The sequence below is a fragment of the Oncorhynchus kisutch genome, unplaced genomic scaffold (assembly GCF_002021735.2).
Source record: "Oncorhynchus kisutch isolate 150728-3 unplaced genomic scaffold, Okis_V2 Okis01b-Okis20b_hom, whole genome shotgun sequence".
NCBI lineage: Eukaryota > Metazoa > Chordata > Actinopteri > Salmoniformes > Salmonidae > Oncorhynchus > Oncorhynchus kisutch.
In genome coordinates this window covers 13,017,773-13,044,893 of record NW_022261978.1, presented here as the reverse complement: position 1 = coordinate 13,044,893, position 27,121 = coordinate 13,017,773, and the positions used below count along the sequence as shown (strand labels likewise).

Sequence of the window (27,121 nt, the reverse complement as noted above, 5' to 3'; positions counted from 1 at the left end):
AGGAGGCTTTGTTGCGGAATAGAAAGCCGACTCTTGATTTGATTTTCGATTGGAGATAACAATAACAGGGGAGGTTAGCATCATATATCATACCCTCAAGTCACGCTAACCTCTCACCATTACAATAACAGGGGAGATTAGCATCATATATCATACCCCCCAAGACATGCTAACCTCTCACCATTACAATAACAGGGGAGGTTAGCATCATATATCATACCCCCCAAGACATGCTAACCTCTCACCATTACAATAACAGGGGAGGTTAGCATTTCATATCATACCCCCCCAAGACATGCTAAGCTCTCACCATTACAATAACAGGGGAGGTTAGCATCATATATCATACCCTCAAGACACGCTAACCTCTCACCATTACAATAACAGGGGAGGTTAGCATCATATATCATACCCCCCAAGACATGCTAACCTCTCACCATTACCAATAACATGAGCGCTTAGCATGTCTTGGGGGGGTTAGATCTTTGACCCACTAACTTTCTCACTCATTCACAGTTCATTTTGAAGACGAACTGCCGATTTCACGATTGTTGCGCATGTAAAATATTGGCGGCTCTAGTACAGGGCGCCAAGAGGGACAATTTTCAATTCCGTCCTTATGTCAGAACACAAAAACATTTTATAAAAATGTCCATTTTGGTTCCGACCTCAACTGTTTAAATTTACAACAATAGAACCCCATGTAATTACAAGTCATGACATCTTTTATTATGACAGTGCCGACCTACCATTTCATTATGACATCATGTCATCTCACATTATGGAGGATCAATTCTATTTAGAAACTGTACAGGATATTGGTCAATGAACGAACCAGATTTAGTATGTGGACATAAATCATATACTAAAAACAAAACAACATCATACACATTCTCATAATGTACAGTTTAAAATATGACACCTTTGTGAGGAGAATCTCAATTGCATTTCCTTGATTCCTTGTGTCCTCTCGAACCCATTGGATGAGAAGGAAATGCTGTTGAGAGTCTCCCTATGACCTCAAGCTAACTGATATCTCGTCCTAGACGACGACAGGGGGACGAACAACACTGGAGTTGAGACCAAAACGCAGAGCGATGGAGTTGGCAGCGGAGGCTGGTGATTTAGCCTGGAGGAGAGCAGACTCCCACTTAAATAACTCACATCCCTTCCTGGTCCCCCCGGGGCCGTGTTTACGCACCGTGCAGCAGTAGAACGCTCGGCCTTGGTTCGGGCCGCCGTTACACACCGTTAGACGCTTGGCTCGCCGCCCGCAGTCGCACAGCGGGGCCGTGATCTTGGTGCTGTGGGTCGGCGGGAGCGAGGAGCGGTTAACGGACGAGGAGAGGACGGAGAACGATCCACCGACAGAGGGACGAGAGACAGAGGCGAGGCAAGAGGAGTACTTGTGGATCGTGAAAGATGCGTTTGGCATCTCTGCGTGCAGCCTCGAACGTGAAGTCGATGGGTCGGGGATATGGACGACAGGTCCGGGCCTGGCAAAGGAGAGACTGGATGCAGAGCCGTTTGGCGTCTTTGAAGCAGAGAGGTTAGAGTCACTGCTGGTGGTAACTGGTTTGGGTCTAGTTGGATTGGGAAGGTTAGTCGTAGAGGACATGGGTGTGAAGGAGTTACCAGGGTTTTTTAATGTGAGAGGTCTTGACCGTGTAGCATGGAGGTTGGAGTTCTGGAGGCCTGGTCTGGGTTTGACAAAGGAATGATTGGATGCTGTTGAGGTATTGGATGCTGTTGAGGTATTGGATGTGGAAGTGGTATTTGAGGCTCTCGGCTTGTCCTTGTAGATCACAAAGGAGTTGTTCGATGTTGCCGTTTGAGGTCTTGACCGTGTAGCTGAGCGGTTGGAATCATGGGTAACAGGTCTGGGTTTGTCGAAGGAGAAACTACATGAACTATTTGACCCAGAGGTGTTGTATATCCTCGTTGTCGCAGCTTTTGCAGAACTGGAGGATGTTCTCGATTCGTTCTTCTCGATCACAAAGGAGTTTGACGTTTCCGTGTTCAGTCTTGACCGTGTATCTGAGAGGTTTGAGCCAGGGGTAACGGGTCTGGGTGTGACAAAAGAGGAAGTGGACAGACTGTTAGGTGCAGAGGTGTTGTAGGTCCTTGTTGTCCCAGCCTTGAAAGACACCAAGTTACTGGAGGATGTTCTAGTATCGGTCTTGTGTACCAGGCTAGTCAGATGTTGGCAGGGCGTGTTGGTGGTATTGGACCTAGGCCTACTGTTGGTTGGACCTCTACCAGGATTTGAATGTACTGGGCTTGGACACAGCAAGGTCCTCCCATAAACCGAGGTATCATCCACCTCAAACCTCTGGTTCTCTGTGTACACATCAGCAACAGAAGCCTCGTCACCAACCGTGACATCCCAGTCCTCCTCCAATACCACGTCGTCATACGAACCGCACGAGATGGGCACGTCCTCCTCCATACTTGCTGTTTTCGGGTCAAGGGTCGGGTCTGGCTGGGGTAGATGGGTAATGCAATTCACCATAGTGGAGACCAGAACGAGGCTGTTGATGTAGTGATGAGGAGAGGGGATATTGAAAGTCATAGGAGAGGAGACGGACCGTATGGTTCCTATTCTACCTGTTCTGCTACTACCACCACCACCACACATTGGAGTGGTCAGACCATTGAGAAGGGTCTTTGGTGAAACAATACTCTGATACTGAACAGGTTCAGCGGTTAAGTTAGAGTTCACCTCTGTGTTGGGAACCATGTTGTCTGAAGGCTTGGGTCGTGTCTCAACAACGTCCGTGTTGCTAACTGGCTTGCTGTTGGGTCGATTTTCAAGATGGCCGCCACCACCGCTCTCTGTCGTCTTGGAGGGGTTTTTGATAGTGGTTTTGTTATCCCTCTTGTTGCCAGGACAACCATCCCCTGGCACGTTCCCATTTCCAAACAGGGGTTTGGTCTTCAAAGGCGCCTAAGAGGTAAACAAAGTCAAATAAAATCAATACATTATCATTTCTTATTTTTCTTTCCCCTTTTCTCCCCATTTTTGTGATTACGATCTTGTCTCGTCGCTGAAACTCCCCAACGGGCTCGGGAGGCAAAGGTCGAGTCATGCGTCCTCCAAAACATGACCCACCGACCCGCACTTCTTAACACACGCCCACTTAACCCAGAAACCATCCACATCAACTGACGACCGAGGTCAGACTGCAGGCGCCCGGCCCGCCACAAGGAGTCACTAGAGTGCGATGAGCCAAGTAAAGCCCCCCCCCCCAATGGCCAAACCCTCCCCGAACCCGGGCCGATTGTGCGCTGCCCTATGGAACTCCCGATCATGGCCGGTTGTGAAACAGCCTGGGATCGAACCCATGTCTGTAGTGACACCTTTAGCACGGCGATGCAGTGCCTGAGACCGCTGCGCCACTCACGAGGCCCAAATCCCCAAAACATTTTTAACCAACTTTATGGACAGTCAGTCCAGTAAACAGAGGAGACAGAGTAATATTCACTAGAAACTAAATGAAACAAAACTGACCCGAAACAAGGACTCCAATAAGAAACGAATCATTGCAAAACCTTTTACATGGCAAAATGTTTCACTACGGTTTGCACTAATGAATACACCCCAGGTGTGTATGGAACGGGGGGGGAAGAGTCACCTGCGTAAGTCTTTACGGGAGGAGGAGTGGGTATTCTGGGGCGTTGACAGAAATCCAAGGGTTCGATGTAGTTCGCCACTGGGTGAGTCTTTAGAGGCGTAGTACAGTAGTCCAGGGGTTGTCAGCACGGTGGGGTTGTTAGTACTGGGGGCGTAGGAGTGGGGGTTTGTCAGGGAGCCACTCACCCTCTCCAGAAAGCGTGTAATCTTCATCAAACAGCCATCCCTCACCATCCTCCAGGCCAGGTGGGCGGTGTTACGGGCGTCATCCAGACCTGCAAATAACATTCAACAAAAAATATTTTTGTGTCTAGATTTTAAAAAATGCTTAAGAGAAATATTCAAATGGGCTTCATCCAGACCTTCAAACAACATGTATATTATTCACAGTAACTGACGACTGGTGACTGGAGTTGTGTGTGTTTCGATCCTAATGTAATTCTATGTAATGCTAATAGCTAGCCACCCAGCCACTAGTGCTGAGAATGCTAATAGCTAGCCAGCCAGCCACTAGTGCTGAGAATGCTCATAGCTAGCTAGCCAGCCACTAGTGCTGAGAATGATAATAGCTAGCCATGAGCAACTAGTGCTGAGAATACGGCTAGCTAGCTAGCAGCCACTAGTGCTGAGAATGCTAATACTTAGCTATGAGCAACTAGTGCTGAGAATGCTTATAGCTAGCTAGCTATGAGCAACTAGTGCTGAGAATGCTTATAGCTAGCTAGCTATGAGCAACTAGTGCTGAGAATGCTTATAGCTAGCTAGCTATGAGCAACTAGTGCTGAGAATGCTTATAGCTAGCTAGCTATGAGCAACTAGTGCTGAGAATGCTTATAGCTAGCTAGCTATGAGCAACTAGTGCTGAGAATGCTTATAGCTAGCTAGCTATGAGCAACTAGTGCTGAGAATGCTTATAGCTAGCTAGCTATGAGCAACTAGTGCTACAACATCACGCAGTTCAGGCCGGATCTGACGCATCTCCATAGAAACTACACATTGAGCTCACAGAAGAAAAAAAGAAAAGAAAAAAACCTAAATGGAATTTAAATAATTGAACCGACATCAGTCAATAAGTTGTTTTAAAAAACAAAACCACGAATTTCTGTTAATTTTCAGCACTATAAATGATAACAGAGAGATGTTTCTGGTCTGTGTGTACCTGAGTGCTCCCGTCCAGAGAACTGTATCCCTAGATCCTGTAAAGCTCCATTCAGTCCCTTGGGTTTTCTGTTGTAGAACAGCTGAGAGACACACACACACACACACACACACACACACACACACACACACACACACACACACACACACACACACACACACACACACACACACACACACACACACACACACACACACACGAGTTAGACTGGGTTCAGAGTAACACACACACAACCCACCTACTGTGTACGTAGCTCTCAGGTCTATCCAGCTGTTAAGAGTAACACACACACACACACACACGAGTTAGACTGGGTTAAGAGTAACACACACACACACACACCACCTACTCTGTACGTAGCTCTCAGGTCTATCCAGCTGTTCAGAACAGCAGGTTTGTGGAGCTGCTTCCGTTTACACTCGTACAGCAGACACACCCCCAGGTCCCAGTCTGAAACAATACAACACAGATAATCAATCAAGTTGAACAGGGTTATCCCCATTAAATGTTTGAGACTGTACTAAAGTGTGCAAATATCCTTATTTTCTCTAACCCTTAACAAAGAATCCACTGGGAAGGCAGTATATAGTCAGATATGAGTCCTGGGCCTACAGAGAAAGGCAGTATATAGTCATATGAGTCCTGGGCCTACAGAGAAAGGCAGTATATAGTCAGATATGAGTCCTGGACCTACAGAGAAAGGCACTATATAGTCAGATATGAGTCCTGGACCTACAGAGAAAGGCAGTATATAGTCAGATATGAGTCCTGTGCCTACAGAGAAAGGCAGTATATAGTCAGATATGAGTCCTGTGCCTACAGAGAAAGGCAGTATATAGTCAGATATGAGTCCTGGACCTACAGAGAAAGGCAGTATATAGTCAGATATGAGTCCTGGACCTACAGAGAAAGGCAGTATATAGTCAGATATGAGTCCTGGGCCTACAGAGAAAGGCAGTATATAGTCAGATATGAGTCCTGGACCTACAGAGAAAGGCACTATATAGTCAGATATGAGTCCTGGGCCTACAGAGAAAGGCAGTATATAGTCAGATATGAGTCCTGGGCCCACAGAGAAAGGCAGTATATAGTCAGATATGAGTCCTGGGCCTACAGAGAAAGGCAGTATATAGTCAGATATGAGTCCTGGGCCTACAGAGAAAGGCAGTATATAGTCAGATATGAGTCCTGGGCCCACAGAGAAAGGCAGTATATAGTCAGATATGAGTCCTGGGCCTACAGAGAAAGGCAGTATATAGTCAGATATGAGTCCTGGGCCTACAGAGAAAGGCAGTATATAGTCATATGAGTCCTGGGCCCACAGAGAAAGGCAGTATATAGTCAGATATGAGTCCTGGACCTACAGAGAAAGGCAGTATATAGTCAGATATGAGTCCTGGACCTACAGAGAAAGGCACTATATAGTTAGATATGGGTCCTGGGCCTACAGAGAAAGGCAGTATATAGTCAGATATGAGTCCTGGACCTACAGAGAAAGGCAGTATATAGTCATATGAGTCCTGGGCCCACAGAGAAAGGCAGTATATAGTCAGATATGAGTCCTGGACCTACAGAGAAAGGCAGTATATAGTCATATGAGTCCTGGGCCTACAGAGAAAGGCAGTATATAGTCAGATATGAGTCCTGGGCCTACAGAGAAAGGCAGTATATAGTCAGATATGAGTCCTGGGCCTACAGAGAAAGGCAGTATATAGTCAGATATGAGTCCTGGGCCTACAGAGAAAGGCAGTATATAGTCAGATATGAGTCCTGGGCCTACAGAGAAAGGCAGTATATAGTCAGATATGAGTCCTGGGCCTACAGAGAAAGGCAGTATATAGTCAGATATGAGTCCTGGGCCTACAGAGAAAGGCAGTATATAGTCAGATATGAGTCCTGGGCCTACAGAGAAAGGCAGTATATAGTCAGATATGAGTCCTGGGCCTACAGAGAAAGGCAGTATATAGTCAGATATGAGTCCTGGGCCCACAGAGAAAGGGAGGGAAATAAAAATGTCTGATTTTCATATCAAAACATTCCCATTTGAAGGTGACCTGGGTAACCTTTCCTATCCTAAGCCACTATACCTGACCAGGTGACGAAGGCACAGGGACGGTGCTCTGCGATTGGAGCCCTCTGGTCCCTGGGGAAGACCACACCCCTCTGGTGCTCCAGAGTCTGCAGCCACCGGGAGAACCGAGACAGACAGATGTGGAGGGGAACCCCGGCCTCCACCTGTTGCTGTAGAAGAGAAACAAAAGGTTTAACACACATGGATGTTGGCTAATGCTTAAAATATTCTGACTGTTACCATCCTGTTGAACAGGCCACAGGGAAGAAGGGTGTGTCTGCATGGAGAGGGTGCATCTGTGTGTGTGAATACCTGTGTGATTCCAGTGAGCTCGGTGCAGAACTCAGACAGTACGGGGTGCTCCTGTGGCTGAACGTACGTATGGAACTCTGACTCCACCTCGCCTGTAGAGGTATTCAGGAGAACAGCAGGAAACTCAACTAGATGGGGCAAGGAGGGGAGAGAGGGAGAGGAGGAGGCAAGGGGGAGAGAGAGGAGGCAAGGGGGAGAGAGGGGAGGCAAGGGGGAGAGAGGGGAGGCAAGGGGGAGAGAGGGGAGGCAAGGGGGAGAGAGGGGAGGCAAGGGGGAGAGGGGGGAGGCAAGGGGGAGAGGGGAGGCAAGGAGGTGAGGACAATAAAAAGTGCAATGGTTACAGTATGTAGGTATGATTTTACCGCAAATACTGTCAGAGTAGTGTAAAGTAGTGTAGTAGTGTAAAGTAGTGTAGAGTAGTGTAGTAGTGTAAAGTAGTGTAAAGTAGTGTAAAGTAGTGTAGTAGTGTAGTAGTGTAGTAGTGTAAAGTAGTGTAGAGTAGTGTAGTAGTGTAGTAGTGTAAAGTAGTGTAGTAGTGTAAAGTAGTGTAAAGTAGTGTAAAGTAGTAAAGTAGTGTAGAGTAGTGTAGTAGTGTAAAGTAGTGTAGTAGTGTAAAGTAGTGTAGAGTAGTGTAGTAGTGTAAAGTAGTGTGTACTTACTAATCTCCTGCCCGTAGCTGTTCCTCTCTCTCCAGCATGTGGATTCGAAGTCGATGACAATCAGATATGGGAATATTTGATCTGGAAAGTAGAAAGTCAAAAGTGATGGAAGTTGAACGAGATGTCATCGATTCAAGCAGAAAACCAAACATGGAGGGCGTTTGAAAAGACTCTTACTAGATGTTAGTGGTTTCTTCTGTCCAGTTGATGACTGACTGCGTTTCCTCACGAACCCTAATTGTCTGTTGTTTTATGGAAGACATCATCCTATCAGTTTTGTCATCCCCCGCTACTGTGAATATTACTCGTTGTACATTTATGTTCATGGGAGCGCTAAAAACTATTTATGAGAATCAAGGCAAATCGGCATTTGAATTACATTGTTTCTCGGCTAGTATGGCTGTCTATATATAGTTTAGCTAGAAAGCTAGCCAACTTTACTTACTTCGCCAGTTTCTTTGTAGACATCGTCGTTTTCTTCAGGCCACGGACTCAACTTCGTTACGAATAGTGTACATTAAAATATAAACAACGTGACAACCGAAGTACGACTTCAAAAAATAAAAGTACCAGGTTAAAAAATATCGCATACAACTTCATTAATAACAAAGCAGTGTTGGATTCGCGGTGATCTTTTAAAAAAATTCTCGTCTCATCGGTGAATGCTGTGCTGCGCTCGACTGGTTTGGGCTGAAAGGGAAAACAAATCGAGCAGGAAGCGATGATCGATCAGCAGCATGGAAACCTTGAAACGTGTGAGGCGAAGCAGGAAATCTTCACAAAACAGATTGACCCACTACGAGGTATTGATCTTTATTTGCACTTAGTCTCACTGTAACTTGTTAGTAGATTTCGGACATGCTATACTGTATTTACTTATTGTTTGCGTATGTATATGATTGTTGTGGTTTTGTAAATAAAACAAGTCACGATCACTTCTCGTCGACCGAGTCGAGATGCAGTAGTGTAGATTTTGATCCCCAGTAAAAAACTGACAAGTCAACGACATAAGGAAGACTTATTAAATAAATTATGAAAGCAAATGTCATGGTATTTTGTCACGGTTGGGACTGTTGCTAGGATATGATCGCTAGATGTATCTTCTGAAAACTCCATTGGCTGATACAGGGTTTAATCCATAAGAGCAGGATTAATAAAGTAGCCAGCTAAACTATCCTGTCCTATTCTGAAATAACTTGGTATTTTCCAAAAGTAGACAAAGCTAGCATGATATAATTGACTCAACAATAATTTACTTTCTTCACTCGGATCCATGTCCAGTTTGAGTCACAACAACGAGCCAACCAACACAGCTGCTGACGTTCATGAGAACTTGTTCTCAGAGCTACAACCTTCCTTCATCCAACCTGAGTCTCCCCGTAACCACATGGAGCCACAAGTCTGTCTCAAGAGAAAGAGGGAATCTTCCCCAACACCAGAGAGCAGTAAAAGAGTGAAAGAGACAGATGGTAACAAAGTTCCAGAGTCTGAGCACCGTTCCGGTTCCCGACCCCCGCGGCTCTCTCTGCCGTTTGACCGTCTCCAGGAACCGGTCACGTTGAAAGATCTGACGGAACTGCTTCAGTTTGCTGCTCTGGGGAACACCGGTGGGCTGAAACAACCCAGGTATGTTAGCTAGCTAGCTACAACAACAACAATAACAACAAACACCTCAAAACCTATTTTTAGATCAGAGTCTAGACTCTCGAGGCAATAACACTACACCAGGACAGGAACTGAAGCAAACATTGTGCCACAACAACAACATGATAGATATGTATGTGGATCGATAAGTGACAACATCAGTGTTATTGTCTTGTACCTGTTTCAGTTGGTGTCGCCTCCACCACCAGAAGAATGTGTCAGGGGTGAGCGTGATCCTTCTAGAAGGACTGAGCCAGGCCCACTTCTACAGACACTACCAGTACTTTAAACACCTCCGCACCAAGTACACCTCTGTAAGTCAAGGACCAAATGGCACCCTATTCCCTACATAGTGCACTACTTTTGACCTGACCCTATGGCACCCTATTCCCTACATAGTGCACTACTTTTGACCTGACACTATGGCATCCTATTCCCTACATAGTGCACTACATTTGACCTGACCCTATGGCACCCTATTCCCTACATAGTGCACTACTTTTGACCTGACCCTATGGCACCCTATTCCCTACATAGTGCACTACATTTGACCTGACCCTATGGCACCCTATTCCCTACATAGTGCACTACCTTTGACCACAACCGTATGGATCAGAAAGTAGTGCACTCTATAGCGAACAGGGTGACGTCTGGGACACAGACTATGTCAGTCATATTGCATAAGATTCCACCGTGACATTCCCCCCCCCCCCCCTCCCCTCTGACCTCAGAGACACAGTTATACTCCATCGCCTGGCAACATGATTTCTGAGATATTTAGCAGTGAAGTTGTCAACAACAGTCCTGCCGATGCGCTAGGAGACCAGAAGAGCGCTCAGCCAGAGGGAGGTATGTATGGGTAGCCCTGCCTGAGACTTAAAAATCTGCCACTCTCGGCACAAGGAGGAATGTCCTCTACTGTTAATAAAATCTATGAATGAATTATATGAATATGGGATGTCACAAATGGCACCCTATTCCCTATATAGTGCACTACTTTAGACCAGGGCCCTATGGCACCCTATTCCCTATATAGTGCACTACTTTAGACCAGGGCCCTAATTGTTAGGATTTTGATTTCTGGAGTGTGTTTTGTACCTCTGTGTGTGTGTGTGTGTGTGTAGGTCTGCAGTGGCACCCAGTGATCAGGAAGTTTGGTCTGGAGACCAGAGGGCTGACTGGATACCTCCTCACCCAGGAGGAGATGATCAAGAAACACTTCCCTGTCCGCGGTGAGACACACACTGGACACTCACACACACACTGGACACTCACACTGGACACTCACACACACACACTGGACACTCACACACACACACTGGACACACACACACACACACACACACTGGACACACACACACACACTGGACACTCACACACACACACTGGACACTCACACACACACACTGGACACTCACACACACACACACTGGACACTCACACACACACTGGACACACACACACACACACACTGGACACTCACACAGGTCTCTCTCTCTCTCTCATGTCTCTCTCATGTCTCTGTGGTGTGTTTTCCAGGTATGCCTGGCAGTGAGGGCTTTGTGTGTACAGACAGTGACGACCGTGTGACTGACAGTAGTCCTCTCTATGGTCTGGACTGTGAGATGGTGAGGACACGACTGTGTGACTGACAGTAGTCAGTCATAGGGCTATGGTTCAAAGTAGTGCACTATATAGGGTGCCATAGGGCTCTGGTTCAAAGTAGTGCACTATATTGGGTGCCATAGGGCCCTGGTCTAAAGTAGTGCACTATATAGGGAATAGGGTGCCATAGGGCCCTGGTCTAAAGTAGTGCACTATATAGGGAATAGGGTGCCATTTGTGACATCCCATATTCATATAATTCATTCATAGATTTTATTAACAGTAGATGAAACCTCAATTTTGTTCTCTAGTTATTGCTCGGTGTCTAATATGTGTGTGTGTGTGTGTGTGTGTGTGTGTAGTGTCTGACAGAATGGGGCAACGAGCTGACACGCATCTCTCTAGTAGACAGCAGAGGGAGCTGTGTTCTGGACGAGCTGGTCAAACCTCCCAACCGCATCCTACACTACCTTACACAGTAAGCGGAGTGTGTGTGTGTTTGTGTGTGTATGTGTGCTTCTCAATATCTGTACATAACCTCTCCTCTCCCCTGATAGGTTCTCTGGTATCACCCGTGCAATGCTGCAGCCAATCACCACCACCCTGAGAGAAGTCCAATCAAAGCTCAAGAAAGTGTTGCCCCGGGACGCGGTCCTGGTTGGCCACTCCCTTGAGAACGACCTCAGGGCCCTGAACGTGAGTCGCCGTGGTTTACCAATGTAGCCATGACGATAGTGGTTGCAATGGCAGCTAGCAGCAATGCCGAGGCCTGTTCAGGAGAATATAACATTACAGAACGTTCAGATAGAAATGTATGTTGTAGAACAGATATGACTGTCAGGTAGAATAGGAATCATGTCAAATCTATTCATTTCTATCTAGAATATATAGGTCATATTTACTAGGAACTAAACGGGCCAATACGAGGAGGGACCGACCTGAATTTGTCATAAGAAACCCTTGTTTTTTGTATTTCATTGAAAAGCGTTTTGCTACTGTGAGCGCTAATGAATTCGATCCGGTCTCGTCTCAGCTGACCCCTGACCTCAAAACCCCTGATCTGTGACCTGTTGTCTCGTCTCAGCTGACCCCTGACCTCAAAACCCCTGATCTGTGACCTGTTGTCTCGTCTCAGCTGACCCCTGACCTCAAAACCCCTGATCTGTGACCTGTTGTCTCGTCTCAGCTGACCCCTGACCTCAAAACCCCTGATCTGTGACCTGTTGTCTCGTCTCAGCTGACCCCTGACCTCAAAACCCCTGATCTGTGACCTGTTGTCTCGTCTCAGCTGACCCCTGACCTGTTGTGTTGTCTCCTCCCAGCTGATCCACCCCCATGTGATTGACACCTCCCTGCTGTACAGGAGAGAGTTTGGACGGAGGTTTAAACTCAAGGTGCTGGCTGAGACCGTGCTCAAGTGAGTTCACAACACACACACACTGACGACACACACACACACACACTGACGACACACACACTGACGACACACACTGACAGCACACACACACACTGACGACACACACTGACAGCACACACACACTGACGACACACACTGACAGCACACACACACACTGACGACACACACTGACAGCACACACACACACTGACAACACATACACACACATCTAGGATCAGCTTCCCCCTCCCCTAATCCTAACCTTAACTATTAGTGGGGGGGGGGTTCCCCTATAGGTACAGATCTAGGATCAGCTTCCCCCTCCCCTAATCCTAACCTTAACTATTAGTGGGGGGGGTTCCCCCTATAGGTACAGATCTAGGATCAGCTTCCCCCTCCCCTAATCCTAACCTTAACTATTAGTGGGGGGGGTTCCCCCTATAGGTACAGATCTAGGATCAGCTTCCCCCTCCCCTAATCCTAACCTTAACTATTAGTGGGGGGGGGGGGGGGGGGGGGGTTCCCCCTATAGGTACAGATCTAGGATCAGCTTCCCCCTCCCCTAATCCTAACCTTTCCCATTAGTTGGGGGAAATGCTAAACTGACCCAAGATCAGTGTCTAGGGGCAACTTCACCCAACTCTTATGTTTGTGACCCACAGGAAGCAGATCCAGACGGAGGAGAGGAAGGGTCATGACCCCACAGAGGACGCCCAGGCTGCCCTGGAACTGGCCCAGTACTTCATACACACTGGACCACGACAGGTACGACACACACACTGGACCACGACAGGTACGACACACACACTGGACCACGACAGGTACGACACACACACTGGACCACGACAGGTACGACACACACACTGGACCACGACAGGTACGACACACACACTGGACCACGACAGGTACGACACACACACTGGACCACGACAGGTACGACACACACACTGGACCACGACAGGTACGACACACACACTGGACCACGACAGGTACGACACACACACTGGACCACGACAGGTACGACACACACACTGGACCACGACAGGTACGACACACACACTGGACCACGACAGGTACGACACACACACTGGACCACGACAGGTACGACACACACACTGGACCACGACAGGTACGACACACACACTGGACCACGACAGGTACGACACACACACTGGACCACGACAGGTACGACACACACACTGGACCACGACAGGTACGACACACACACTGGACCACGACAGGTACGACACACACACTGGACCACGACAGGTACGACACACACACTGGACCACGACAGGTACGACACACACACTGGACCACGACAGGTACGACACACACACTGGACCACGACAGGTACGACACACACACTGGACCACGACAGGTACGACACACACACTGGACCACGACAGGTACGACACACACACTGGACCACGACAGGTACGACACACACACTGGACCACGACAGGTACGACACACACACTGGACCACGACAGGTACGACACACACACTGGACCACGACAGGTACGACACACACACTGGACCACGACAGGTACGACACACACACTGGACCACGACAGGTACACACACTGGACCACGACAGGTACACACACTAGACCACGACAGGTACACACACTAGACCACGACAGGTACACACACTAGACCACGACAGGTACACACACTAGACCACGACAGGTACACACACTAGACCACGACACACACACACTGAACCACGACAGGTACACACACTGGACCCGACAGGTACACACACTGGACCACGACAGGTACACACACTGAACCACGACAGGTACACACACTGGACCACGACAGGTACACACACTGGACCACGACAGGTACACACACTGGACCACGACAGGTACACACACTGGACCACGACAGGTACACACACTGGACCACGACAGGTACACACACTGGACCACGACAGGTACACACACTGGACCACGACAGGTACACACACTGGACCACGACACACACACACTGGACCACGACAGGTACACACACAGACTCAGAAACCAGTCTGTGTTCTGTATCAGGTAGTGGAGCTGTATTGTGAAGAGCTGTGGGGTGTGAGTCCTACCATGTACCAGCCTCCTGTCAACAGAGCAACATCTACACACAACAACAACAGGTATGACCAACAAACCCTTCCCCTCTTTTCCATATGTGGTTCCTCTTGTATTAGCCTGGAGGTGAAATAAACACACCTGTTTAGGAGAGGTGCTGGCTAGGGGAGTAGAACACCTGTTTAGGAGAGGTGCTGGCTAGGGGAGTAGAACACCTGTTTAGGAGAGGTGCTGGCTAGCAGAGTAGAACACCTGTTTAGGAGAGGTGTTTAGGAGAGGTGCTGGCTAGGGGAGGTGCTGGCTAGGGGAGGAGAACACCTGGAAAAGGGTGATGAAGACAGCTCCTCTGTGGAAATGGTTATTAAATGATCTGAGCATCGGAGCTCCTAGAGTCGTAGTAACAACATTGCTGTAGCTCTCTCAGGTTTGAGAGTCTCTCATTTCTCTCTTGTCATAACAACATTGCTGTACCTCTCTCAGGTTTGAGTGTCTCTCATTTCTCTAACAACACTGCTGTAGCTCTCTCAGGTTTGAGTGTCTCTCATTTCTCTCTCTTGTAACAACACTGCTGTAGCTCTCTCAGGTTTGCAGAGGCCCTGAAGAGTTCTGGCCAATCAGCCGTGTTTATAGGGAAGCGTGCTGACAACACCCTGGATCTGTCCAATCAGCAGTGGCACAGCTCCGACAGAGAGGTGAGACGCGTGATGGGTCAGGGGGTCCCATGGGGCTCAGTTGGTAGAGGTTGGCACTTGCAATGCCAGGGTTGTGGGTTCAATTCCCACTGGGGTATGAAAAAGTACCCTCAACCCTACCTCCTAACCCTCCTACCTCCTAACCCTCCAACCCCTCCTATCCAACCCCTCCTATCCAACCCCTCCTACCTCCAACCCCTCCTACCTCCAACCCCTCCTAACCTCCAACCCCTCCTAACCTCCAACCCCTCCTAACCTCCTAACCCTCCTACCTCCTAACCCTCCTACCTCCTAACCCTCCAACCCCTCCTACCTCCAACCCCTCCTACCTCCAACCCCTCCTACCTCCAACCCCTCCTAACCTCCAACCCCTCCTAACCTCCAACCCCTCCTAACCTCCAACCCCTGCTACCCTCAACCCCTCCTACCTCCAACCCCTCCTAACCTCCACCCTACCCTCCCTCCTAACCCTCCACCCTACCCTCCCTCCTAACCCTCCTACCTCCAACCCCTCCTACCTCCAACCCTCAACCCCTCCTACCTCCAACCCCTCCTACCTCCTACCCCTCCACCCTACCCTCCCTCCTAACCCCAACCCCTCCTACCTCCAACCCCTCCTAACCTCCAACCCCTCCTAACCTCCACCCTACCCTACCTCCAACCCCTCCTAACCTCCACCCTACCCTCCCTTCAACCCCTCCTACCTCCAACCCCTCCTAACCTCCACCCTACCCTCCCTTCAACCCCTCCTAACCTCCACCCTACCCTCCCTTCAACCCCTCCTACCTCCAACCCCTCCTAACCTCCCTCCTACCCTCCCTTCAACCCCTCCTACCTCCAACCCCTCCTAACCTCCCTCCTAACCTCCACCTTACCCTCCAACCCCTCCTACCTCAACCCCTCCTAACCCTCCTACCTCCAACCCCTCCACCCTAATTTCCCTTCAACCCCTCCTACCTCCAACCCCTCCTAACCTCCCTTCAACCCCTCCTACCTCCAACCCCGCCTAACCCTCCTACCTCCAACCCCTCCTAACCTCCACCCTACCCTCCCTTCAACCCCTCCTAACCCTCCTACTTCCAACCCCTCCTAACCTCCACCCTACCCTCCCTTCAACCCCTCCTACCTCCAACCCCTCCCTCGTAAACCCTCCTACCTCCAACCCCTCCTTACCCTCCCTCGTAAACCCTCCTAACCTCCACCCTACCCTCCCTTCAACCTTCCACCTAACCCTCCACCTACCTCCCTTCCCCTCCTAACCCTCCACCCTACCTCCTAAACCCTCCCTCATTCTCTCCTCCAGGTCTTGTCTTCCTTTAAAAGAGGACTAGACTCTCACTCGTTCAGCATTGTCCAGTTGTCTTCCTTCTCTGACCATCTGAAGGCTATGATCTCTACTGACCAGCACTACCACACGGTATGAATCTGTCTACCTCTCTGTCTACCATATCTATCACTACCACACGGTATGAATCTGTCTACCTCTCTGTCTTTCATATCTATCACTATCACACGGTATGAATCTGTCTACCTCTCTGTCTATCATATCTATCACTACCACACGGTATGAATCTGTCTACCTCTCTGTCTGTCATATCTATCACTACCACACGGTATGAATCTGTCTTCCTCTCTATCACTACCACACGGTGTGAATCTGTCTACCTCTGTCTATCATATCTATCACTACCACACGGTATGAATCTGTCTACCTCTGTCTATCATATCTATCACTACCACACGGTATGAATCTGTCTACCTCTCTATCTGTCATATCTATCACTACCACACAGTATGAATCTGTCTACCTCTCTGTCTGTCATATCTATCACACGGTATGAATCTGTCTACCTCTCTGTCTGTCATATCTATCACTACCACACGGTATGAATCTGTCTACCTCTCTGTCTGTCATATCTATCACTACCACACGGTATGAATCTGTCTACCTCTCTGTCTGTCATACTACCTCTGTCTGTCATATCTATCACTACCACACAGTATGAATCTGTCTACCTCTGTCTATCATATAATGACTTGTAATGACTTTATATTCCAATAGGGGGCGCTAACTGTATACTGAACTAGTCCTGTTGGATGTTATGACTTTATATTCCAATAGGGGGCGCTAATTGTATACTGAACTAGTCCTGTTGGATGTTATGACTTTATATTCCAGTAGGGGGTGCTAACTGTATACTGAACTAGTCCTGTTGGATGCTATGACTATATATTCCAATAGGGGGCGCTAACTGTATACATATTGATGTCATATCTGTCTAAATGAACCTTGTATGTGCGTGTCTTGTCGTGTGTTCCAGATGTCTCAGCGTCTGAGAGAGATGTGTGTGGTGTTTGCAGGGCCGTTGCCTAGCGACTACACAGAGAGGGCTGTGAGGAGGCTGTTCAGCAGCTGTGGAAACGTACGAGCTGTCAGGCTGTTGAACGCCACTCAGAGGGTACGTGACCAGAAATCAGAAGCCATAAAGCGTCTCACAGTAGAGCTGATCTAGGATCAGGTCCCCCTTGTCCATTCGTTACCACAGTAGAGCTGATCTAGGATCAGGTCCCCCTTGTCCATTCGTTACCATAGTAGAGCTGATCTAGGATCAGGTCCCCCTTGTCCATTCATTACCACAGTAGAGCTGATCTAGGATCAGGTCCCCCTTGTCCATTCGTTACCACAGTAGAGCTGATCTAGGATCAGGTCCCCCTTGTCCATTCGTTACCACAGTAGAGCTGATCTAGGATCAGGTCCCCCTTGTCCATTCATTACCACAGTAGAGCTGATCTAGGATCAGGTCCACCAGGTCCATTCGTTACCACAGTAGAGCTGATCTAGGATCAGGTCCCCCTTGTCCATTCGTTACCATAGTAGAGCTGATCTAGGATCAGGTCCTCCTTGTCCATTCGTTACCATAGTAGAGCTGATCTAGGATCAGGTCCCCCTTGTCCATTCGTTACCACAGTAGAGCTGATCTAGGATCAGGTCCCCCTTGTCCATTCGTTACCATAGTAGAGCTGATCTAGGATCAGGTCCCCCTTGTCCATTCGTTACCACAGTAGAGCTGATCTAGGATCAGGTCCACCAGGTACATTCATTACCACAGTAGAGCTGATCTAGGATCAGGTCCCCCTTGTCCATTCATTACCACAGTAGAGCTGATCTAGGATCAGGTCCCCCTTGTCCATTCGTTACCACAGTAGAGCTGATCTAGGATCAGGTCCCCCTTGTCCATTCGTTACCACAGTAGAGCTGATCTAGGATCAGGTCCCCCTTGTCCATTCGTTACCACAGTAGAGCTGATCTAGGATCAGGTCCCCCTTGTCCTTTCGTTACCACAGTAGAGCTGATCTAGGATCAGGTCCCCCTTGTCCATTCATTACCACAGTAGAGCTGATCTAGGATCAGGTCCCCCTTGTCCATTCGTTACCATAGTAGAGCTGATCTAGGATCAGGTCCCCCTTGTCCATTCGTGACCACAGTAGAGCTGATCTAGGATCAGCCTTGTCCATTCATTGCAACCTAAAAGGCAAAGATGATCCTAGATCAGCTCTCCTTCTCAGAGATGCTTTATGAGTTCTGGCCCAGGGGTCTCCAATGGGTACAGGCTTTTGTTCCATCCAAATCATGTTATTTGTCACATGCTTTGTAAACAACAGGTGTAGATTAATAGTGAAATGCTGACTTATGGGTCCTTTTCCGACAAAGCAGAGTTAAAGATAAACATGGTAAATAGATAGAAAGTGACACAATGCTGATTGGCTGAAAGCCAATATTTTTACCCTTCTAATAACCAGTTTATAATAGCAATAAGGCACCTCGGGGTTTGTGGTATATGGCCAATATACCACGGCTAAGGGCTGAATCTAAGAACAGCCCATAGCTGTGGTATATTGGCCATATACCACATCAGCATGCGTCTGGGCATATGTAGTGTGTGTCTGGGCGTGTGTACTGGGGTGTGGTGTGTGTGTCTGGGCGTATGTAGTGTGTACTGGGGTGTAGTGTGTGTGTCTGGGCGTATGTAGTGTGTACTGGGGTGTAGTGTGTGTCTGGGCGTATGTAGTGTGTACTGGGGTGTAGTGTGTGTGTCTGGGCGTATGTAGTGTGTACTGGGGTGTAGTGTGTGTGTCTGGGCGTATGTAGTGTGTACTGGGGTGTAGTGTGTGTGTCTGGGCGTATGTAGTGTGTACTGGGGTGTAGTGTGTGTCTGGGCGTATGTAGTGTGTACTGGGGTGAGATCTGATGATCTCCTCAGCCTCCTGAGGGGGAAGAGGCGCCGTCGTGCTCTCGTCACAACTGTGTGGGGTGTGTGTGGACCATGTTCATTCCTTAGTAGTGTGGATACTGAGGAACTTGGAAGTTCTCGACCTGCTCCACTACAGCCCCATTGATGTGGTTGGAGGCTCTCGACCTGCTCCACTACAGCCCCATTGATGTGGTTGGAGGCTCTCGACCTGCTCCACTACAGCCCCATTGATGTGGTTGGAGGCTCTCGACCTGCTCCACTACAGCCCCATTGATGTGGTTGGAGGCTCTCGACCTGCTCCACTACAGCCCCATTGATGTGGTTGGAGGCTCTCGACCTGCTCCACTACAGCCCCATTGATGTGGTTGGAGGCTCTCGACCTGCTCCACTACAGCCCCATTGATGTGGTTGGAGGCTCTCGACCTGCTCCACTACAGCCCCATTGATGTGGTTGGAGGCTCTCGACCTGCTCCACTACAGCCCCATTGATGTGGTTGGAGGCTCTCGACCTGCTCCACTACAGCCCCATTGATGTGGTTGGAGGCTCTCGACCTGCTCCACTACAGCCCCATTGATTTGGTTGGTGGCTCTCTACCTGCTCCACTACAGCCCCATTGATGTGGTTGGAGGCGTGGCTCACCCCTCCGTTTCCTGCTCCACTACAGCCCCATTGATGTGGTTGGTGGCTCTCGACCTGCTCCACTACAGCCCCATTGATGTGGTTGGAGGCGTGGCTCACCCCTCCGTTTCCTGCTCCACTACAGCCCCATTGATGTGGTTGGAGGCGTGGCTCACCCCTCCATTTCCTGTAGTCCACGATCAACTCCTTTGTCTTTCTGACGTTGAGGGAGAGGTTGTTGTCCTGGCACCACATGGCCAGGCCTCTGATCTCCTCCCTATAGGCTGCTTCATCGTCGTCGGTGATCAGTCCTACCACCGTCGTGTCATCAGGTAAATTTGATGATGGTGTTGGAGTCGTGCGCGGCCACACAGTCGTAGGGTGAACAATGAATACATGATGGAACTAAGCACATAGCCGAGCGGCCCGTGTTGTTGGTCAGCGTGGCGGATGTGTTGTTGCCTACCCTTAACGCCTAGAGCCGGCCCGTGTTGGTGGTCAGCGTGGCGGATGTGTTGTTGCCTACCCTTAACGCCTAGAGCCGGCCTGTGTTGTTGGTCAGCGTGGCGGATGTTGTTGTTGCCTACCCTTAACGCCTAGAGCCGGCCCGTGTCGGTGGTCAGCGTGGCGGATGTGAGGAAGTCCAGATCCAGTTGCAGAGGAAGGTGTTTAGTCCCAGGGTCCTGAGCTCAGTGATGAGCTTGGAGGTGATTGTGGTGTTGAATGCTGAGCTGTAGTCAATGGACAGCATTCTCACATACCGGTAGGTAATCCTTTTGTCCAGATGGGTGAGGGTAGTGTGGAGTACAATAGAGATTGAGTCATCTGTGTATCTGTTGGGTAATGTGAATTGGAGTGGGTCCAGGGTGTCTGGGATGATGATGACGGTGTTGATATGAGCAATGACCAGCCTTTCAAAGCATTTCATGGCTATATATGTGAGTGCTACGGGGCGATAGTCATTTAGGCAGGTTACCTGGGCGTTTTTGGGCACGGGGACAATGGTGGTCTGCTTGAAACAAGTTGGTATTACAGACCGGGTTAGGTTGAAAATGTCAGTGAAGACACCTGCCAGATACTCAGCGTATGCGTCCTGGTATTCCGTCCGGCCCTGCGGCCTTGGTCTTACTCACACCGGCTACGGAGAGCGTGATCACACAGTTGTCCGGAACAGCTGATGCTCTCATGCATGGTTCAGCATTGCTTGCCTCGAAGTGAGCATAGAAGCAATTTAGCTTGTCTGGTAAACTTGCGTTGCTGGGCAGCTCGTGGCTGGGTTTGGCTTTGTATACTGTGATAGTTTACAAGCCCTGTCACATCCCTCAAGCATCAGAGCCGGTGTCGCAGGATTCGATCTTAGTCCTGTATTGACGCTTTGCCTGTTTGATGGCTCGTCGGATGTCGTAGCGGAATTTCTTATAAGCCTCCGGATTAATGTCCCTCTCCTTGAAAGTGGCAGCTCTAGCCTTCAGCTTAATGCGGATGCTGCCTAGAATCCATGGCTTCTGGTTGGGGTACGTACTTACAGTCACTGGAGACGACGTCGACGTTGTCGTCGATGCACTTATTGATGAAGCTAAACTCCTCAATGTTATTGGATGAATCCCAGAACATATTCCAGTCTGTGCTCGTGAAACAGTAGCTTTAGCATCCACTTCATCGGACCAGCACGAACACCTGATTCGACTAATCAAAGTCGGTGACTAGTGATCAAGATTACTTTTACTATGAGTATATGTGCTTCATAAATGTGAGTTTGACCTTTGACCCTGTGATGACTCGGCAGGTGCATGCAGAGGTAGAGTTTGAGCTGCTGGAGGGAGCTGTGCTAGCTGTCGAGATGCTCAACGGAACACTGCTACACAGCGGACACATCGTCAAGGTCTGGATCTGTCCCTCGTTTTCTGTTTATCTACGTTTCTCTCTCCTAACCCCCTCTTCGTGTACCTGTCTGGGTTTTTTCTGCCTCTTTTTTTCACTTTCTGCCTCTCTCAATCGCTTTCTGCCTCTCAATCTCTTTCTGTCTCTCTCAATCGCTTTCTGTCTCTCTCAATCGCTTTCTGTCTCTCTCAATCGCTTTCTGCCTCTCTCAATCGCTTTCTGCCTCTCTCAATCGCTTTCTGCCTCTCTCAATCGCTTTCTGCCTCTCTCAATCGCTTTCTGCCTCTCTCAATCGCTTTCTGCCTCTCTCAATCGCTTTCTGCCTCTCTCAATCGCTTTCTGCCTCTCTCAATCGCTTTCTGCCTCTCTCAATCGCTTTCTGTCTCTCTCAATCGCTTTCTGCCTCTCTCAATCGCTTTCTGCCTCTCTCAATCGCTTTCTGCCTCTCTCAATCGCTTTCTGCCTCTCTCAATCGCTTTCTGCCTCTCTCAATCTTTTTCTGTCCTGCCTGTCTCTCTTTCACACTGTCCGTCTCCCCATTCTCTTTCTCCCTCGCTCTGTCCTTTTTTCATATACTCATTCTAATTTATCCCTCTGAACTTTTTTTTCCAGTAATTCTCCCCTTCTGTCTTGTTGCTCATGCTCTTTCTGAATGTAAATCTAATATGTGTTCTCTCTTCTACCTGTCAGGTCCAGAGACCTGTAAAGAAGTCCACGTTGGATCTGGACGTCTTTCTGAGTTCCCTGCAGGATGACCCGCTAAATGCTAACGTCATCTACGCCGCAGGGCTAAAGGCTAATGCTAAAACAGCACAGTTTGCAGCCAAAGTGAACGGGACTGGGCTAAATGCTAATGCAGCAGCTGAAGTCAATGAGACTGGGCTAAATGCTAACATAGCAGCACTCCCAGCTAAGGTCAATAGAGCTAGGCTACATGCTAAAGCGAACCATTCGGGGCTCTTAGAGAAAGTCAATGGAACTTTTCTAAATGCTAAAGCTAAGCTAGCTGAAGCGAATGGACCTGGGCTACATGCTAAAGCTAAATTTGCTAAGCTAGCAGAGCTCTCAGTTGAAGTCAATGGCACTCTGCTCCAAGTGAAAACTATGCTAGCAGAGATAGCAGCCGAAGCCAATGTTGGAGCGAGGCTCCATGCTAAGACTGCCGGACTCTGTGAAGAGGACCTCCGCGAGGCCTTCGGACAGTACGGAACGGTTCAGGGTGTAATTCTACCTGCAAAGCACTCTAGGAAACAGAAACGTAGGAGGCATGCTTTCTTAAGTGAGTCAAAGCTTCACTTTATTATTATTTTAATTATTTAATTATTATTTTTAATTGTATTATTTATTATTATTGTATTATATTAATTGTAATTATTTAATAATAATTATTATTTTAAATATTATTTTATTATTTTAATTGTATTATTTAATTATTTATTATTATTATTTATTTATATTATTATTATTTATTATTTTAATTTAAATTATTTAATTATTGTATTATTATTATTTATTATTATTATTTATTTATTTACTTTTTAGTCATTTAGCAGACGCTTTTATCTGGAGCAACTTACCCTTGTTGGCTCAGGGATTCGAACCAGCAACCTTTTAAGTCACCGGCCCAATACTCTAACGGCTAGGCTACCTGCCGCCCATCATCAATGACCTGGGTCTAATTTTAGCCGTTGAATTTTAGTTGTTCGAAATATAAAAAGTATGATTTTTAAAATGCAATTTGTTTGTTAATGATCATATTATTAAAAATTTGCAAATTTTTCCAGAGTATGATAGTCCTGACACTGTGGACGCGGTCCTCAGCTCACCTGTGGAACTCTGGGACAGGAAGGTGAGCACTCGCAGAGCCCTGACTCCGCCCCACCTGTGCTCCTGGGTTACTATGACGACGACGACTGGGTCCGACAGAGAGACACTGGACGAGTCGTCGCAGGAAACCGGAAGAGAGGAACAGGAAGTGGCGTGCGCGATGAGGAAGTTGGACCGGCGCGTGGGGAAGCTGTTCAGATCTCTACCTGACAACACCCTCAGCATCGTACTGCTGCCTGGTCACAACAGGTGAGAACAGACACTGGCCCAATCCCAAACCAATCACCTTATGCACTTGTGGAGATCTGAAAGGATTTAATTGGTATGAGCAATATGTTGATATCACCTAGCCTATCAGGAGGTCAATGTGGAGCTCTATTACCAGGTTTCTTAAACCTGTCAACTCTTCTCAGATCTGTGCTTAGGGGTTGTGATTTGAGATCGGGCCCAAGTCATGTTAGGACACCAGAGGTGTATCCATTCGTGGCACCGCGTAGCAAAACATTTAGCAAAAAACAACTAGTGTCTCCTTTTGGATGATGTTTAGTTATGGTAGCCCCTCCCTGTTTTGGACGATGTTTAGTTATGGTAGCCCCTCCCTGTTTTGGACGATGTTTTATGGTAGCCCCTCCCTGTTTTGGACGATGTTTAGTTATGGTAGCCCCTCCCTGTTTTGGACGATGTTTAGTTATGGTAGCCCCTCCCTGTTTTGGACGATGTTTACTTATGGTAGCTCCTCCCTGTTTTGGACGATGTTTAGTTATGGTAGCTCCTCCCTGTTTTGGACGATGTTTAGTTATGGTAGCTCCTCCCTGTTTTGGACGATGTTTAGTTATGGTAACCCCTCCCTGTTTTGGACGATGTTTAGTTATGGTAGCCCCTCCCTGTTTTGGACGATGTTTAGTTATGGTAGCCCCTCCCTGTTTTGGACGATGTTTAGTTATGGTAGCCCCTCCCTGTTTTGGACGATGTTTAGTTATGGTAGCCCCTCCCTGTTTTGAACGATGTTTAGTTATGGTAGCTCCTCCCTGTTTTGTCACTTTGTTTCCAATGGGGGGCTGTTGTTTTCTATAGAGAGGGGGAACTCAGGGGGGCTGTTTTCTATAGAGAGAGGGAACTCAGGGGGGCTGTTTTCTATAGAGAGAGGGAACTCAGGGGGGTTGTTGTTTTCTATAGAGAGAGGGAACTCGGGGGGGCTGTTTTCTATAGAGAGAGGGAACTCAGGAGGGCTGTTTTCTATAGAGAGAGGGAACTCAGGAGGGGCTGTTGTTTTCTATAGAGAGAGGGAACTCAGGAGGGCTGTTGTTTTCTATAGAGAGAGGGAACTCAGGGGGGTTGTTGTTTTCTATAGAGAGAGGGAACTCAGGGGGGTTGTTGTTTTCTATAGAGAGAGGGAACTTAGGGGGGGCTGTTGTTTTCTATAGAGAGAGGGAACTCAGGGGGGGCTGTTTTCTATAGAGAGAGAGAACTCAGGGGGGCTGTTGTTTTCTATAGAGAGAGGGAACTCATGGGGGCTGTTTCCTATTATTTAGAGAGGGGTGGATTCTAATACGCTGTCGGTTGCTTTCTTCAGTTCCCATGGCGATGGTCTGTGTTTCCTGGAGGTCAAACAGGGGTCAGCAGCACTCAGTAACCACGCCCACGACCTGATGCTACCTGCATAGGGTACCTTCCCAAGAGTCCCAGAAATCCAGTTCCTTCCCAAGATTCCCAGAAATCCCGGTTGGAAGATTCTGGATTTCTTGCTTACTCCCTCCTGATTTCGTGAATCTTCCAAACGGGACATTTTGGGAAAGTTAACAGATGTTGGCAACACTTCGCCTGCGATACCGTGTTTTACCATCTTGGTGTGCTGTAGCCCAGCAGTGCTGCAACTTGACTAACAAAGACAGCTATAGGCTACGAGAGTATTAAGTTATGTTTTAAATAAAGAGGTGAGTCTACTTACGAGTGCTTGATATGTTTCGTTCAGTACAGGCTGGACAGGGTTTTGGACACAGGCAATGAATTGAAGGTAAAACACAGGATGTGTCTGATATGAGCACCCTATTCCCTATGTAGTGTGCACCCTATTCCCTATGACACCCTATTCCCTATGTAGTGTGCACCCTATTCCCTATGAGCACCCTATTCCCTATGTAGTGTGCACCCTATTCCCTATGTAGTGTGCACCCTATTCCCTATGTAGTGTGCACCCTATTCCCTATGTAGTGTGCACCCTATTCCCTATGAGCAGCCTATTCCCTATGTAGTGTGCACTATGGGCAGCCTATTCCCTATGTAGTGTGCACTATGAGTACCCTATTCCCTATGTAGTGTGCACTATGGGCAGCCTATTCCCTATGTAGTGTGCACTATGAGCACCCTATTCCCTATGTAGTGTGCAGCCTATTCCCTATGTAGTGTCATGGGTCCTGGCAAAACCCTCTACAGGGCTTATTAGGGTGCCATTTTGGACGTAAACTCACTGTGTTTGACCTGTATTGCTGCTTCTGATCTGAATCACATGACGCCTTGTGTCGTCTTTATCATGTCCACCTAATCAACAGGTGATTGTTGTTAACATGGTTCTGTCATTCAATAGAGAGCAGGCTTCTACTGTCTGGTAGTACATTCATAACTCGCTCCGTCACAGAGTAGAATGCATAACTCTCTCTGTCACAGAGTAGAATGCATAACTCTCTCTGTCACAGAGTAGAATGCATAACTCTCTCTGTCACAGAGTAGAATGCATAACTCGCTCTGTCACAGAGTAGCATGCATAACTCGCTCTGTCACAGAGTAGCATGCATAACTCGCTCTGTCACAGAGTAGAATGCATAACTCGCTCTGTCACAGAGTAGAATGCATAACTCGCTCTGTCACAGAGTAGCATGCATAACTCGCTCTGTCACAGAGTAGCATGCATAACTCGCTCTGTCACAGAGTAGCATGCATAACTCGCTCTGTCACAGAGTAGCATGCATAACTCGCTCTGTCACAGAGTAGCATGCATAACTCGCTCTGTCACAGAGTAGCATGCATAACTCGCTCTGTCACAGAGTAGCATGCATAACTCGCTCTGTCACAGAGTAGCATGCATAACTCGCTCTGTCACAGAGTGGAATGCATAACTCGCTGTCACAGAGTGGAATGCATAACTCGCTCTGTCACAGAGTGGAAAGCATAACTCGCTCTGTCACAGAGTGGAAAGCATAACTCGCTCTGTCACAGAGTGGAATGCATAACTCGCTCTGTCACAGAGTGGAATGCATAACTCGCTCTGTCACAGAGTGGAATGCATAACTC

At 48.2% G+C, this 27,121-nt stretch overlaps 2 protein-coding genes across 4 annotated transcripts; one reads left to right on the top strand and one right to left on the bottom strand.

Moving 5' to 3' along the window:
- Window positions 1-702: 702 nt before the first annotated feature.
- LOC116358800 (ERI1 exoribonuclease 2-like) lies at window positions 703-8,572 on the bottom strand. Of its 2 annotated transcripts, none has more exons than XM_031810997.1 (9): window positions 8,281-8,572; window positions 8,013-8,077; window positions 7,836-7,916; window positions 7,177-7,304; window positions 6,881-7,034; window positions 5,143-5,243; window positions 4,794-4,875; window positions 3,636-3,909; window positions 703-2,947 (listed from the first exon to the last, which is right to left on the bottom strand). In XM_031810997.1, exons 1-9 carry the CDS (start codon window positions 8,301-8,303, stop codon window positions 2,938-2,940), a joined length of 918 nt encoding a protein of 305 aa, XP_031666857.1. In that variant the 5' UTR covers window positions 8,304-8,572; the 3' UTR covers window positions 703-2,937. The 2 variants fall into 2 exon arrangements, with proteins under 2 accessions (XP_031666857.1, XP_031666856.1); XM_031810996.1 differs by having other exon boundaries at window positions 3,821-3,909; window positions 8,281-8,487.
- LOC109880413 (RNA exonuclease 5-like) lies at window positions 7,967-26,396 on the top strand. Of its 2 annotated transcripts, XM_031810994.1 has the most exons (18): window positions 7,967-8,638; window positions 9,117-9,461; window positions 9,667-9,793; window positions 10,211-10,328; window positions 10,604-10,711; window positions 11,019-11,107; window positions 11,447-11,562; window positions 11,642-11,780; window positions 12,407-12,501; window positions 13,143-13,245; window positions 14,532-14,626; window positions 15,136-15,253; window positions 16,557-16,670; window positions 17,575-17,712; window positions 21,912-22,007; window positions 22,697-23,285; window positions 23,791-24,082; window positions 25,407-26,396. In XM_031810994.1, the coding sequence occupies exons 2-18, from the start codon at window positions 9,223-9,225 to the stop codon at window positions 25,495-25,497; spliced, it is 2,667 nt and encodes an 888-aa protein (XP_031666854.1). In that variant the 5' UTR covers window positions 7,967-8,638; window positions 9,117-9,222; the 3' UTR covers window positions 25,498-26,396. The 2 variants fall into 2 exon arrangements, with proteins under 2 accessions (XP_031666854.1, XP_031666855.1); XM_031810995.1 differs by lacking the exon at window positions 7,967-8,638 and having other exon boundaries at window positions 9,121-9,461; window positions 15,145-15,253.
- Window positions 26,397-27,121: the final 725 nt, after the last annotated feature.

Excerpts from the sequence above, each read along its gene's own strand:
- LOC116358800 (XM_031810996.1), bottom strand. The coding sequence starts at position 8,303 with ATGTCTACAAAGAAACTGGCGAA. Across the intron at positions 7,305-7,835 it reads CAGCTACGGGCAGGAGATTA|TTGAGTTTCCTGCTGTTCTC; the intron begins GTAAGTACACAC and ends TGCCCCATCTAG. Across the intron at positions 2,948-3,820 it reads TTACACGCTTTCTGGAGAGG|GCGCCTTTGAAGACCAAACC; the intron begins GTGAGTGGCTCC and ends TTTACCTCTTAG.
- LOC109880413 (XM_031810994.1), top strand. The coding sequence starts at position 9,223 with ATGGAGCCACAAGTCTGTCTCAAGAGAAAGAGGGAATCTTCCCCAACA. Across the intron at positions 14,627-15,135 it reads TCTACACACAACAACAACAG|CTCTCTCAGGTTTGCAGAGG; the intron begins GTATGACCAACA and ends ACACTGCTGTAG. Across the intron at positions 15,254-16,556 it reads GGCACAGCTCCGACAGAGAG|GTCTTGTCTTCCTTTAAAAG; the intron begins GTGAGACGCGTG and ends TCTCTCCTCCAG.